Genomic DNA, 14,113 nt, shown 5'->3' with positions numbered 1-14,113 from the left:
CCACAAATGAACCTGCCACCAATCAAGTTCCTGCGCAAGTTCTTTTCTTTCCCGCAGTCCCTCCACCTGCCGGGGTGGTGCTCTGCGCACCCCAGGCCTCCCTCCGGCGACCCCCCGCTGGCTGCAGCAAAAATGGGGCGCTTCGGCTGGGCGGGGGCGGGCGGCTGCCGCGGATCCGGCCGGCTACCGCTGCAGCTTGGTGGCCTCCGATTGGCCACGACGCGGGCGGGGAAGCTCGGCGGAGGAGGGAGGCGGGGGCGAGGGCGGCGGCGGCGGGAGGAGATCCGAGCGGGGAGCGGGCTGCGCAGCCAGGCAGCTCGCGGGGCGGGCGAGCGCGGGGAGACCGGCGGCGGCATCTCGCCCTGGTCGCGCTCGCGGAGGACGAGCGGGGCGCGCAGGCGGCGGCGGCGGGGGTTGGGGCGGCGCGCGCGAGTGAGCGGCGCGGGGCGAGAACCGGCGGGCGGGTTCCCGGCGGGCGGGAACCAGCAGGGGCAGCCGCGGCGGCAGCTACGCGGGACGGAGCCGCGGCGGGAGCGGCCGCGCCGGCCCCTGGCCTCACCCGCGCGGGTCGAGGCCAGAGAACAGTCTCCAACTCTCCCAAGGACCGGAAAGGGGAGCCCAGAAGGGGTCCTCAGCCCACACGCAGCGGGGGCGGCGGGACAGCTGCCCTTTGGGGGCGCAGCGCTCACGGCCCGAAGCGCCCTCCCCGCGGCGCTCTCGCCGCCGTCTTCGTCGTGCCGAGCGGCCCTGGAGAGGGGACCCGGAGGAAGCAAAACCCCGAGACCGAAACCTCGCGTTGCGGAGCTCCTGGGGAGTGCCAGCCGCTCTTCTTCCACCTCCGCATCCTCCACCGGCCAAGGTCCCCGCCGCCTGCATCCCTCCTGGCTTCCGCTGCGCTTTGGGCAGAGCAGAGCAGCCGCCGCTGCCACCGCGGCCACACACGCACACACACACACACACACACAGTCACACTGACACCCTCACGCGCACGCCCGCCTTCTCCCCCGCCCCCTCCCCAGCTCCTTGATCTCTCGGTCTGTTTTATTACTCGTGTTGCGAGTCCCGCGGACTCCGCGGCCCGCTATTTGTCATCAGCTCTCTCTCCATTGGCGGGGAGCGGGGAGCAGCGGCGAAGGGGGTGGGGTGGGGTGGGGAGGGGAAGGGAAGGGGGTGGAAACTGCCTGGAGCCGTCTCTCCGCGCCGCTGTTGGTGCTGCCGCCGCTGCTGCCGCCGCCGCCGCCGCCGCCGCCGCCTCCGGCTCCTCGCTCGGCCCCTCTCCGCCTCCATGTGCCGGATAGTGGGAGCGCCGCGGACCCTGCTGCCGCTGCTGGCGGCCCTGCTTCAGGTACGCGGCGGTCCCCGCGGGCCGGGCCGCGGGCGGGGTGGGGCGGGCGGCGCCGGGTCCCTTTGTTCCCCGCGCCGCTGCGGGGCCCGGCTGCGCACCCGGGAAGGGAGTTGCCGCACCGCGCGGCCGGGAGCTGCGCAGACACGAGGCTTGGGCAGGGCGCAAGGGCAGGGCTGCCGGAGCCAGCCGGTCTCCCGCGCCTCTCTTGGCGGGTCCCGAAGGGGCCGATCGCGGGCCCCCTCTGCTCCTGCGGGGTCAGGCGAGCTCGCGGGGGGGGGGGGTGTCCCTAGGCAGCAGAAAGGTGAGGTAGGATAGCACTCCGGTTTTGCAGTTTTCTGCGCTTCTCGCCCTTAGCATTGAACTTTGCTCCATTTTTTGTTTGTTTGTTTTATTTCTGCAGGGATGGGTTGCGAGTTTGCAGCAGGAATTCTCACTCTGGTATCTTAGTTACGGGACTTGTCTCCACCCCACCTCACCCTGGCACCCGCGCGCCTCCCGGTGCCCGAGGGCTCCACCGTCCTATTGTCTTTACCCCAGCTTAGAGTTGCTTCTTATTTTTGTTTTCCTGCCCTCACAATTTCTTTTTGAGTCGGTCCTACCTGAAAAGAAAACCTCGCCCCCTAGCCCCGAAGAGTCTACTCGGGTCGGCGCCTCCGCACCCAGCCCCTGGCCCCGCACGCCCCTTATCCCGCCGGGCGGGGAGAAGTTCCGTTACTCGGCTATTCTTCTTCTCCTGTCCGGCTGCCTCTGCCCTGCGTGCGTCCCGGGGGCGCCTTTACCGGGAGCTTCCGCACTTTTCAAGCCTTCGGGAGAGCGCCAGACAGCCTTTCCCTGCAGTCGGTACCGGGAGGCTCCTCCGCGGCAGGAAGCACCTGCTCCAGGCTGGTCGCAGCCTCCCTCCCCACTCCGCGCCGCCCATCCCCAGCCCGGCCGAGCGCCCAACTTTCCCGCGGCGTCCGCCCGGAGGATGTCCCGAGGCCCCTCCCGGCTGGCCAGTCGGGTCTTGTGAAGCGACGCCACGCGCCGCGGCTGCGACACCCGCGCTGGGCGGGGTCCGGGCGGGGGTCGCGAGTCTGCTCCCGCGGGCGGCGGGGGCCCCAAGCAGCTGCGGGAGAGGGGCGTGTCCGCCTTCACTGTAGGGCAAGATCTTCAGGGGAATCCGCCCGATGGGCCCCCAGCGCACCGCCGACGGCTAGGGGTGGCCGGCCGGTGGCCGCTCCAAAAAGTGCGGGCGCGGCTTGCAAGTGCCGCTGCGACCGGGGCGACCGGGGCAGGGACAGATGGTGCGGATCGCTCCTCTCTGTGGTCTGCGTGAGTCAGGGCCTGGCGCGCTCCGGCCGCGGGCGCCGGGGGCTGGATCGGGCTGGCGCCCGCGGTCTCTCACACTCCCTCCCGCCGCCCCCTAGAGGGGTGTGGGCCGCGGCTGCGCCGAGCCCTGTCCATGGTGCGCCGGCTCCGCGCTCTCCTCCCCCGGGTCCAGCTCTACCTACTTTCCGGCCTTCTCCCTCCCACTGGCTCCCGGGCCGCCCGGGTCCCGCCGTTCCTTTCTCCTTTCTTGGGTTTCTCCTTTTGTTCTTATCATCTCCAGCTGGTCTTTTTCTCTCCCTGTCTCCCATTCGCCAGTCCGCCCCCCCTCCCCCGCCCCCATTCTCTCTCCTGACTCGGGGGTTTCAAAAGTGTTAGACTAGACATTTTGGCCTCTGCACTTTTGGGGAGTGGATGGAATTTCTTCTAACTTGGGGGAGGAGACCTGCCAGTCACTTGCTAACAAAAGTACCTCCTGTTATAAAACCGCCCTTTATTCTTGGAGCGCACATTCATTCTTTCACCTCCTGTCACTTCATTTATTGTTTCTTCTTTTAAAATGGGGTTTCTTGAGGAGGTTCGGCTGAATGGGGAAGAAGGAGAAAAGTGCTACTTCAAGTGTTTGAAGTTAAGGGGAAAGCAAGATAAACTTAACCCTGTGGACATCAGATTTTTTTTAAAAAAACAAATATGTCATAGATTAAACAAATCTCACTTTAAAAAACATTATGTTTTGGATATCATGGCATGGTCTGACTTATTTACAGGCAACTTATAATAAGTCCTAAGAGTGAGTCCAGCAGTGGATGGTATGCTTACCAACTTTTTGATCTGAAAGTAGGTTTTAGTTGAATACTGTGCAGTGAAGTTAGGACAGGAGGAGACGTTTGGTTGGTCGCTAATAACTTGGGACTAAAGTGTGTACCACTGGAGCAATCTCATTTCCTCTTTGAGTCATCTGCCTTGAAACCAGGTGTGGATTTTGTAGGTCATTGTCTTTTATTTCCTTAAGCATTTTAAAAATATATCGTTTATAAACGTCAAATCACGCCCTTCCCTTTTCCATTGTATGTTCTTTCTCAGTTTCTTCCAAGCCAATGTCATGTTGACTTTTAAAAACCTCGAGGAAAGGGGAGATTAAAACTTTGTCATCAAGTTGTTTGGCTTATTCACGGGTTCGAGTCAAGCAATAACATTGAGTGATTTGCAAGGTCATTAGAAGTGGAAGCAGAGCAGTTTATGCAACATGAGTTTTAGGATTAAGTGCACCTTGTGGATTGTACACACTGAGATTGGAAATGACTTTGTGCTAATGGTCTGCTTTACACACCAGAATAACACAGATCTATCTGCAAGGTGAAAATGGCCCCTCTGGAGTCATCTGCTATTAAAAGTCTAGGTTTTTGTTTGTTTGTTTGTTCATTTGTTTTCAGGCCAGACTAAGGAGTCACAAGTTTTAGAAAAGAGAATGAGTAGGTTATTGGTCTAGATACAGAGCCGCCTTATTTTTTCAGACCAGTTAAAGAAGAATAATTGAATATTCAAAAGGACTTTATGCCTTTAATTAACTGAAGTGTTCTTTTACTTGGAACACTTCTTTTTTTTCACTTTGAGAGAGTTTTTACTAGTTGAGTTATTCTGTTACCTAGATTTACATAATTCTAGTCAATTTTGCATATTATGATATTCAGCTTTAAGATTTTCTCTATTCTTCCTCATTTTAGCTTGAGGCATTAGCATCGTCCTATTTTTAAAAAAAGCAGAATTTGAGCATTAAACTTCACTGATCAAGGGATATCACAAAGTTATGACAAGCTTTCCTTTTAAATTATACAAGTGACTTTCAAATCCTTAAATCGGTTTATCATCAGGAATAAAAACCAATTTTACTTTTACTACCCATCCAGTAATGAATAGATTAGAAGCCTGCTTTGTTTTTCTAGTTCACATTTTAATTGCATAGCTGCATTGTTCTAATTTTAATATGTTTGTATGGGTTATGAAGCATCAAGGACACCTCCTTAAGGTTCACAGATATTCTAGATTCTTAGTCTTACTGCATTGGTTCTGCTTTCAACCCTGGATGAGGATGTATGAAAAAAGATGCACAAACCATATGTGATTTTCACCTATTAAGTATAGACTTTCAAGGCATTAATATTCAACACATGAAATGTAAAAAAAAGCTTTGTTTTAGAATGTGGAAGATCTAGGATACAATAATCATTTTAAGTATAGACCATATATGTATTCAGCATGTTTATTTGATTTTAAACACCTTTGTAACAAATTCCTATGGAAGTATGGAGAATTAACATAGCTGATGTTCACAGTTTATTCCACTTATGCGTCTCTGCCCTTTTTTAAACTTGTGTCATGTGGCCATTACTAACAGTGGTACATTGCACATGTTCTAGGTGTGATTTGAAAAATAATTTGTGTATCCTAAAATATTATTATAAGCATATTTTAAAATTATATATATATTCATATACATAAATTAAAATTATATATAAGTTTTTAGGCCTTAATTGCAAGTTCAAAATTTACTTACAAAGTAGACTTTCATACCTTCATCAGAGTCTACCCTGACCTTCTTCTAAAAGTTTGAACTGAGATTTTAAGGGGAAATTCTTTTAGATAGTTTGTATTTTTTTACATGTAGAGACTCAATTCTTCTTGGAACAGATTATTTTGGTGACAGTGTATTGCACCAAACTGTCCTTAATTTCTGTTTTTGTTAAAAGTCTTCAATTCTTAAATCTGTTGTGCCTCATTAAGCTTTAGGGTTATTAATTGGGAAATGTCAAGACTTAAAGCAACAGTTAATCTTGCTTTAAAACGCCTTCAAAAAAATTCTGATCCCCATCGTGTTTTCAGAGGGATAGTCTCAAGTTAGAAGAGTGATTTTTTTTAAAAAATCAGCTGTTATTTAAGAATTGTAGTGTTTGTATGTACTTTCTATGGTTTTGCCCAAGTTAACATTATTCAAATTTGCTCTTTTGGCTCAAATACAAAAATTAATCAAGTTTAAGCACTGCACAGACTTGTGGTGAATTTCATCAGCCATTTAAAAAATATGATAGATTTGGAATTTGGGTTTTGTTATTTGAGTAATTATTTCACATCTGCCATGAGTACACCTTCTAGAATCTATTTTCAAGTTGAGTTAAGAACTTTAAGCTGAAACATAATTTGTACCAACAAATCATTACGCCTCACATTTCTGTTTTTTCCTTCTACAAACTTATTTTTGTTTGAATTTCTCAGTAAATTATGCCAGTTAATTTGAGCGGATGCTAGTCTTTGTGTATTTAACTAAATGTAGATAAGTTTTAAATTAAACAAACCTATTCATGCCAGGGAGGAAGTATATACAGATAAATATTGTAGTAAGAGCTACATCTTCTGCATATACCAAGTGATGAGTTTAAAGTAGGCAGAAGGTGAATTCAGGATCTCAATGGGACCTTTTGAAAAATTTGAACTTAAAGATGATGATTTGTGTTACAACCGAGCTTTTAAGCTCTATTTTAGATTATGCATAAATACTGCTCAGTTTTTCTGTCTTACTCTTTTTAGGACCCAGTGTACTTCCTTGTCTGAGCTTCCAACTGTACTTACAGCACCCAGGCTCTTGGGGTGCATATATGTACGCAGTAGTATGTTCAGGACTGGTATCTACACGTGTCCCCTGCAACATTTACCACAATTTGGCATGAACTGTCAATTGATAGTTAATTGATAACTTTTTGTGTGTCATCCAAGGTGGTTTGGCCACAAAGAGTATAATAACTTTTTTCTGTGCAAGTGAGCTGCCCTGACATAGTGTCAAGGTCAAGAGCTAGTGTCAAGGGCAGAAAGCCTGGGGTTCTAATCCTGTCCAGATGTAGTTTAGTCTCTTAAACTCTGCTGACCTCATTTTCCTCAATAATAAAACCTCGGGCCTGGTTGGATTAGTTGATCTCTAAGGGACTTTCTAGTTCTGTGACTCTTGGGGCTGCTTAAAATATCCCAAAATGATTCCTTTTCAAAGACTTTGGAATGACTTTAATAACTAACCTGAAATGCAGGGATTTTCAGGTACTCAGAGTGATAGAGTATGATTTTTGAGGGCTACTGACAATAGTTTATCATATATGATAGCATATCATTCAGCATTAAGAATATAGCTCTTTTGGATGGACCTAGAGATTATCATGTTAAGTGAAATAAGTCAGAGAAAGACAAATATATGATATCACTTATATGTGGAATCTAAAAAAAATGCAAATGAACTTACTTGCAAAACAGAAATAGACTCACAGACATAGAAAACAAACTTATGGTTACCAAAGGCAAAAGCGGGAAGAGATAAATTAGGAGTTTGGGATTAACATATACACACTACTATGTATAAAATAGATAAACAACAAGGACCTACTATATAACACAGGGAACTATATTCAGTAGCTTGTAATAACCTATTAAGGAAAAGAATCTGAAGAAGAACTTATATACATATATATATGTATGTATGTTTAACTGAATCACCTTGCTGTACACCTGAAACTAACACAACATTGTAAATTAACAGTAAAAAATAGTTCTTTTTAAAAAAAGAATATGGCCACTTGACCTAGCAAGTTCTTTAGTCATTTTTACAGATATGTCTGTATTCATGATGTATGCATGATGTATATATTTACACATACAGGGATATGCATTGAAGCATTGTTTATAATTACAAAAGATCAGATTAGATGGTCTCTGAAAGTCCAGTCGGGACTGATTTAATAAATTATGGAGTAATGTGCCATCAGATTTGAGAACCCCTGCTGTGTGGAACAAAACATTTTAGTTCTACTTCCAGTTCAAGAAAATTATTGTTAAACCACCTAATGTTTTGGCATAATCACTAGGTACCTACCTAGAAAAGCTTCAGGGAAGGACAGCCAAAATCATCAGTGGGATTTCAAGGCCTCTGAATGAAGAGGAATTGGACATAGACCACAGAGAGAAGCTATAACTGAAGAACAGAAAATCAAGCAGAGTAGAAATAAGATGAAGATGACCTACACTAACACTAGAACATCCTAAAGTTGGGTTGAGAACAACCTGTAGCGGGCTGAGCTTATAAGTAAGTCCAAGGAAGATTGGCTAAATTTAATGGGTAGTTATGTAATAGATAGTCTCCATGTTGTATCATGGAATGACCACACTGTGCTGAGTTATCTGTGCCCGAGAGATTATACTAGTTGGTTAAACCATTAAGATATTTCTTACATTCTCTTGACTGATTGAACATTTAATTTTTCACCTGTTCTGATAGTGAGAAGGTAGTCTAAAGTGAACCTTACTAGTACCTAGAACTTGAGATGCAGAAGAATGTTTAGTATTAGAATCGGATGTTTTGGTCTACAGCCTCAATTAAGTAAGATATTTAACTTTCTCAAGTAGCATTGGGAGAATTAGTGGTGTAATGCTTTTAAAACAGCTTGAGTCACTTAAAAGGAGGTGTTATTATAAGTATAATATGGCATTCATAATTGAGTAACTTGGAGAAGTATTTGATCCATGATCTGTTCTTAGATTTTCTTTTGCAAATTATACCTACCTGTACTAAAAATAAATAAATAAATAAATCCTGGAGTAATAGTGTACTTCTGTACTACTATATATTGTAATTTTAATATTGTTTTTTATGTTAATTTTAAAAATTAACTTGACCATAGCATACTTATGTATGACCATATAGTTTTATATTTTTATGGTCTTAGCTTTAATGTTGGTGTTTGTGTTTTTTAAAAAATTGTACTTGACCATCATAATTTAAAACATTCATGTGGAGTTTCCCCACCCCCATTCTGTATATAATTTAGTGTTTTGGTGGATTAAGGAATTAGTAAAAAAAAAAAAAAAAAAAATTAAAGGATCATAATTTGGAATCTTTATTATTCCAGAAATATTGGAACTAGAAATGTGAAATGACTCTCTTTATCCTCATTATTAAAATAAATTTTGAGTTTATTCTACTTTCTTCTGTTGCATTAAATTTCAAAATTGGTAAAATACTGGCAAAGGGAAATCTAAATTGTAGGGACAGGAAATAGTTCAGTGGTTTCTGGGGCTGGATATGGATGGAGACAAGAGAATGGTTACAAAGGGGCATGAGGGAATTTTGGGGGTGACAGGAATGCTCTAGATCTTGATGGTGGTGGTTAGGTGAATGTATAATTTTCGAAACTCATTGAACTATACTCTTAAAATGGATGCATTTTATTTTATGTAAATTATACCACAATGAAATTGGTTAAAATATAAATGACAATTCACACATTAAAAAAAAAAGTATCGAAATTCGTATTACTGCTTCCAGTAAGGATTCTAAGGAATGCCCTTTCTGTGTTTTTTTTTTCCCATATGCAGTTCTAAGACATTTCACAATTTATTTTATTTTTAGTAATAATCAGTAGGTCATTCATATAAGTCAGAAGAGCACACACGCCAGATAAAAAACTATTTGAAACTTTAGATATTTGCTGTCATCGCTTCAAATATTTTTTTTAAAACCAACGTCTGGTAGTACTAAACCTTAAAAATGAAATAAGTTTATTGCAGGGAAGGAAACTAACATGTTACCTCAGTTAATTATTTCTATAACCTTGTAACATAGGTGGTTTTATTTCCATTTTAGAGACTATCAAAGAGGGAGTCAGACAGCCTGAGTGTTTATTGTGAGAATCCATAGTAGAACCATATCTGGTTATAGCAGAGTTAAGCCTGACCAAGGCCCAAGGTGTTTTCCCTCCACCAGGCTGGGACCCTTTTAATATGATATTCAGGGAATGAATATCGAATTAGAGGGAAATTTCAATTCCTCACTACTGAGTTTATAAGGTTTTTTGTAAAGTAGTTAACTTTTGAGTTACGTTCTCTATTTAATTTTGACCTTAAATAGTTTGATTTATTTTGGCATCTGAAACCAAAATTGAATGCTTGGTTAAGATTTTCATTCTTTTTTTTTTTTTTTAAATATGTTCTCTTAGAGAAAGAAGAAAGAAATCTTAGGTAAATGATTCATAATCAGTTTTATGATGTTCTTCAAATTGTCTTGATCAACAAATAATGTGTTGGTAAGTACTCAAAAAACAATTTTTTGTGTGTGGATCCTGGAACTTAAAATACTTTCTAAGAGCCAAGAAAGCCTCAGGCTACGCATGGTTGTTTTTGTTTTTTGGGGTTTTTTTTGAAACTGTGTTTTTTCAGTGTTCTTTTCTGTAAAAGTAAATTCAAGAGATTCTATCACTGTGTTAAAATATTTTAATGTTTAATGGCACATTTTCCATTTTGAATAATTTAAATTACTTCTCCCACAAATAAAATCAGTTGACATCTTTTAAAAATATATACGTCCACATCTACAACATGTTTTTTGTGTGACTGTTTTGTGGCGTGACTGAGTACACACTGATTTGTTTGCTGCCCAGAAAGCCTGAACTATTTTGTTTGTAACTTGACCTATTGTTGGTGGGTGGATACACTTGGCTTGACTATAATAGCAAACAAAATGTCTCTTAGTTGGTTGGGGAGCTGTTAAGCGAACTCTGAAATAAATCACTTAAAAAACATTAAACTTATTAAGTTAAAGGCTATGATTTAATCCCTGTGCTTAACACAAATCTTTAATAAATCAGAGGCTGTGACTACTTTAATTTTTCTTCTTTTGTTGTCTTAATTGGCTAACACAACAGTTCAAAGTCTGCAGTTCATTCTTTATGGCTTTCTGGTCCAGTTAGTAAAGAAAAGTGTGTTTTGTGCAACCAAAATATTAGTCTTTCACAGCTCCTTTGGTACCCACCCCCACAAGAGCAACTCCAAGATTGGGTTCTCATGTCTTGCTTCTCATATTATATTTCAGGAAATTCAAAATTTAAATTTCACACACACTCACTCACTCTTTATGAAAGTATCCAATGTATACGGGACAGTGCACGTATAAGTGAATAACCTGCTGAGTGTTCATTAATTGATCATAGTATTTAATCAGCATCCAGTCAAGACACAGCATTACCAGCATCCCAGGGGTACCCTCTCCAAAGTCAGCCATCTCTTCAATGGTAATTATTTACTTGACTTCTAATAGCATAGATCAGTTTAGCTTATTCCCGTACTTTATGAAGTCATACACTGTATACCGTTTTGTAGCTGGCATCTTTCACTCAATTTGTAGAATCATCTGTATATTTGTATCTTATATTTTTTTTAATAGTCACAAAATTAGGAAAGGCTCGTGGACTCTATAGAAGGATCTGGGGGATTAAGGAAGGTGAAAACTGAGTTAAAAACAAAAATAAAAACAGGCTGTTTTCATTGCAGCTAAAGGTCACTTCAGTGTTTATGGTGTCAAACTACGAAACACCTTTTGTGGATTTTCCTACCTAGATATCTTCTTCTTTAGTTCTGGTAAATTGGCAATATTGTTTCACCAGAAACCAAAGACATTTGGAATTTAGTAAGGTACAGCTTTTCTTGCCCTTCCGTATATCAGAAGGAGGGTGGAGACAAAGCACTAAATATCTTTTTGACTTGAAGTCTTCAAGCAGAAGGTTTGGGTGTTAAGACTAATCTTTTCAGTGATGCTTCTTAATACCTCCTCTGAGCTTCCTAGTGACCCACTTCTCAATGAGGCCCTACCCAGATTTGTTTTTAATTAATTTTTATTGGAGGATAGTTGCTTTGCAACGTTGTGTTAGTTTCTACTGTACAGCAAAATGAATCAGCCATACGTATATATTTATCCCCTTTTTGGATTTCTCTCCCATCTAGGTCACCACAGTGCATTAAGTAGAGTTCCCTGTGCTATACAGTATGTTCTCATTAATTATCTGTTTTATACATAGTATCAAGATTTGTTTTTAATTTAAAAAAAGGTTAAGTTGGGGGTCACAATACCACAAACTGCTAGTTTTCCGGCTGGTCATTGCATCTTTGGGTATAGTTGATCCTCTTTTGTGTTTGTGTAGCTTTTTAAAATATCTGAGCGGTTGCCGTGAAAGATGCAGAGCGCCATGCTTGTCCCAAGCTTGCTTTCTGAGGGCCTTTTCTCTCCATTTATAATACGTGTTGAGTAGAGCTAGAATCTAGGTGGAGGATTCCATGCAAAAGGATGACGACTAAGGAATCCATATCCAGAGGTAATGGCCCACCAAGGGTCTGTTTTTTTTCAAGGCGGCTCTAATTTATTTATGTTTGTACGTGAGTGGACTTCACAATATTTAGAAAGATTGTACTCTTGTGTGGCTTTAGCTTATTGATATCTAATTGGTATTTCACTTGTGTTTCACCCTTACACATAGTTTTCTACCATAGAAGCAATTGTTTACATACAGCGTTTGTGTTTTCAGCATTAAATTTTATTTACAGTTCTGTGTTTTTTGTTTGACAGATAGCTAAGAACATTTGGGGAGAATCGCATAACCATTGATTTAATTTAACTGATTTATAGCTAAGTGCCTTGTAAATGAAACTGAATTAAGTCCATGATTTGGTTTATGGTCTTTCCCTTTATTTGAGGCTGTCTCAATGGAGCTTCGTTTAAAAGGGGGATAGTGGTATATTTGAATGTAGATAACAACGGATTATGTGTAGATAGCTTATAACATTTTATGACCTAGAATAAAAGCATTTTGGAAAACAGTGAGGCTACTTTTTCTAGTGTTTGTGTATGTGATGGATTTGTTAAGAATCGTCAAGACTCTGATATCTTATTTTCTGGAGTCTTGGTTCTTCATAATTAAATAATATATAATAATATACATAATAACATGTAATATGTATTATATATTATATATAAGTTGTATATATTGGAGTAAATTATATATAATAAATTAAATATATATACATATGGTGTGTTTCTGGAATACTACTTTGGTGGGTATGCCAGGATATAAATTGAGACTGTCCACCTCCAAACACAGTCTTCTCAGACATCATGCTGTATCAGATTGTATTTACCTCTTTATATTTTCACATTGAGATATTTTGCTTATCTGAAATTTACTTTTGTATTTGGTATGAAGAGGGAGGTCTTAACATGTGGGTAGCTGTCATTTGCCCAAGAAAACTTCTGGTTTTTCTAAACAAGTGCTTCCTCTATTAAGTACAGATTGCCATAGGCTTTTGGATGTCCTTTTTTCTCTCTCCAGTTGTGCTGATTGCCTAGCGAGGCAATGTGCACAATGGTTAAGAATGTTGGCTCTGGAGCTGGACAACCCGTTTTGGGGCCCTGGTTTTGACACTTGGCTGTTGTGTGAACTTGGACAGCATGTGTGGCGTTTCTATCCCGCAGGATGTCCGTTTGTAAAATGGGGGTAATAAGTAGTATCTGTCGTGAGGTTGTTAGGAAGAGTAGGTGGGTTAATGTATATACATCATTTAGAAAAGTGCTTTCATATGGTAAACAAGATGTAAGATCTTTAACTGAAGATTTGGGGGTATAATCATTACCCTCGTTTTACACAAACATAATCGGGGTAATTTAACTATTTGAATAAGTTTGAGTGCTTGATACGTTCGAAGCTCTGTTCTGTGTTCAGTGTTCCAGGGGGATAACTTGTCCCTCTGCCAGTGCCCCTTAGACCGCATGCGGAAGCCACAATTGAAGGGCGCATATTTTAACATTCCTCCTTCAATTCTAACAGATGTCTAGGCTGATACAGTTAGGGAAAGGGATGAATATATATGGAGTGTCATTCTGTCAGCTTTTGATTTGGGAATTACAGGTAATCAAACAGGAGCTATTCTGGTGTCTTCCTAGGTCTGTCTCTTTGCTTCTGTGATTTAATTCTTTAATGTTCTTTTATGGACAGAAGCATGCGTGTGTGTGTGTGTGTGTGTGTGTGTGTGTGTGTGTTGTTTTGAGACTAGCCTGGAACCAGAGTAGGTTACTTAGTCTCTGAATGCTTTTAACATGATGATGAGGACCCAGCAGAGAGGAGAGGGTTGAGGGTAGTCTTATCATACTGGTTGATGCCAGTACAGAATCTGCAAAAACAGAGTGAAGGTAGATTCATTGTTCTTGTAGATGTTGATGATTTATTGATGATTAGATGCAGGAAATGTTACATTTAACTTAGTTTCATTGTATCTTAATAATATTGCATTATTTTTGAGTAATTACTATGTGCCAGGCACTGTTCAAAGTACTTTACATGTATTAACTCATTTAATTTGCACAAAAATTGTACTCAGTTACATATGAGGATACCAAAGTACAGATAGGTTAAACTGAGGTGCCCAAAGTTATTTTGTTAAGTGATGGAGCTAAGATTCAAATGCCAGCAGCCTGATGTTGGAGCCTGTGTTCCTAGGTTTGATATTTATTTGAATGCAGGTAAAAAAATTAAGGCAGGATAGACTTTTTAAAACAGCTTTTTCCATTGTAAAATGTGGTACATGTAGAGGAGTATATAAAGCATATAT

General features: G+C 42.1%; 1 protein-coding gene across 1 annotated transcript in view; it reads left to right on the top strand.

The window, feature by feature from the left end:
- Positions 1-1,161: 1,161 nt before the first annotated feature.
- CDH2 (cadherin 2) overlaps positions 1,162-14,113 on the top strand; it is a 213,019-nt gene continuing 200,067 nt past the window's right edge. The window contains exon 1 of the mRNA XM_068563811.1: positions 1,162-1,345. Coding sequence (XP_068419912.1) covers positions 1,286-1,345 — 60 coding nt within the window. The 5' untranslated portion in view covers positions 1,162-1,285. The remainder of the gene's footprint in view (positions 1,346-14,113) is intronic.

This window comes from Eschrichtius robustus, chromosome 14, assembly GCF_028021215.1.
Source record: "Eschrichtius robustus isolate mEscRob2 chromosome 14, mEscRob2.pri, whole genome shotgun sequence".
NCBI classification, from domain to species: Eukaryota; Metazoa; Chordata; class Mammalia; order Artiodactyla; family Eschrichtiidae; genus Eschrichtius; species Eschrichtius robustus.
The sequence above is the reverse complement of the archived record's forward strand: the minus strand, read 5'-3'. Positions and strand labels throughout refer to the sequence as shown.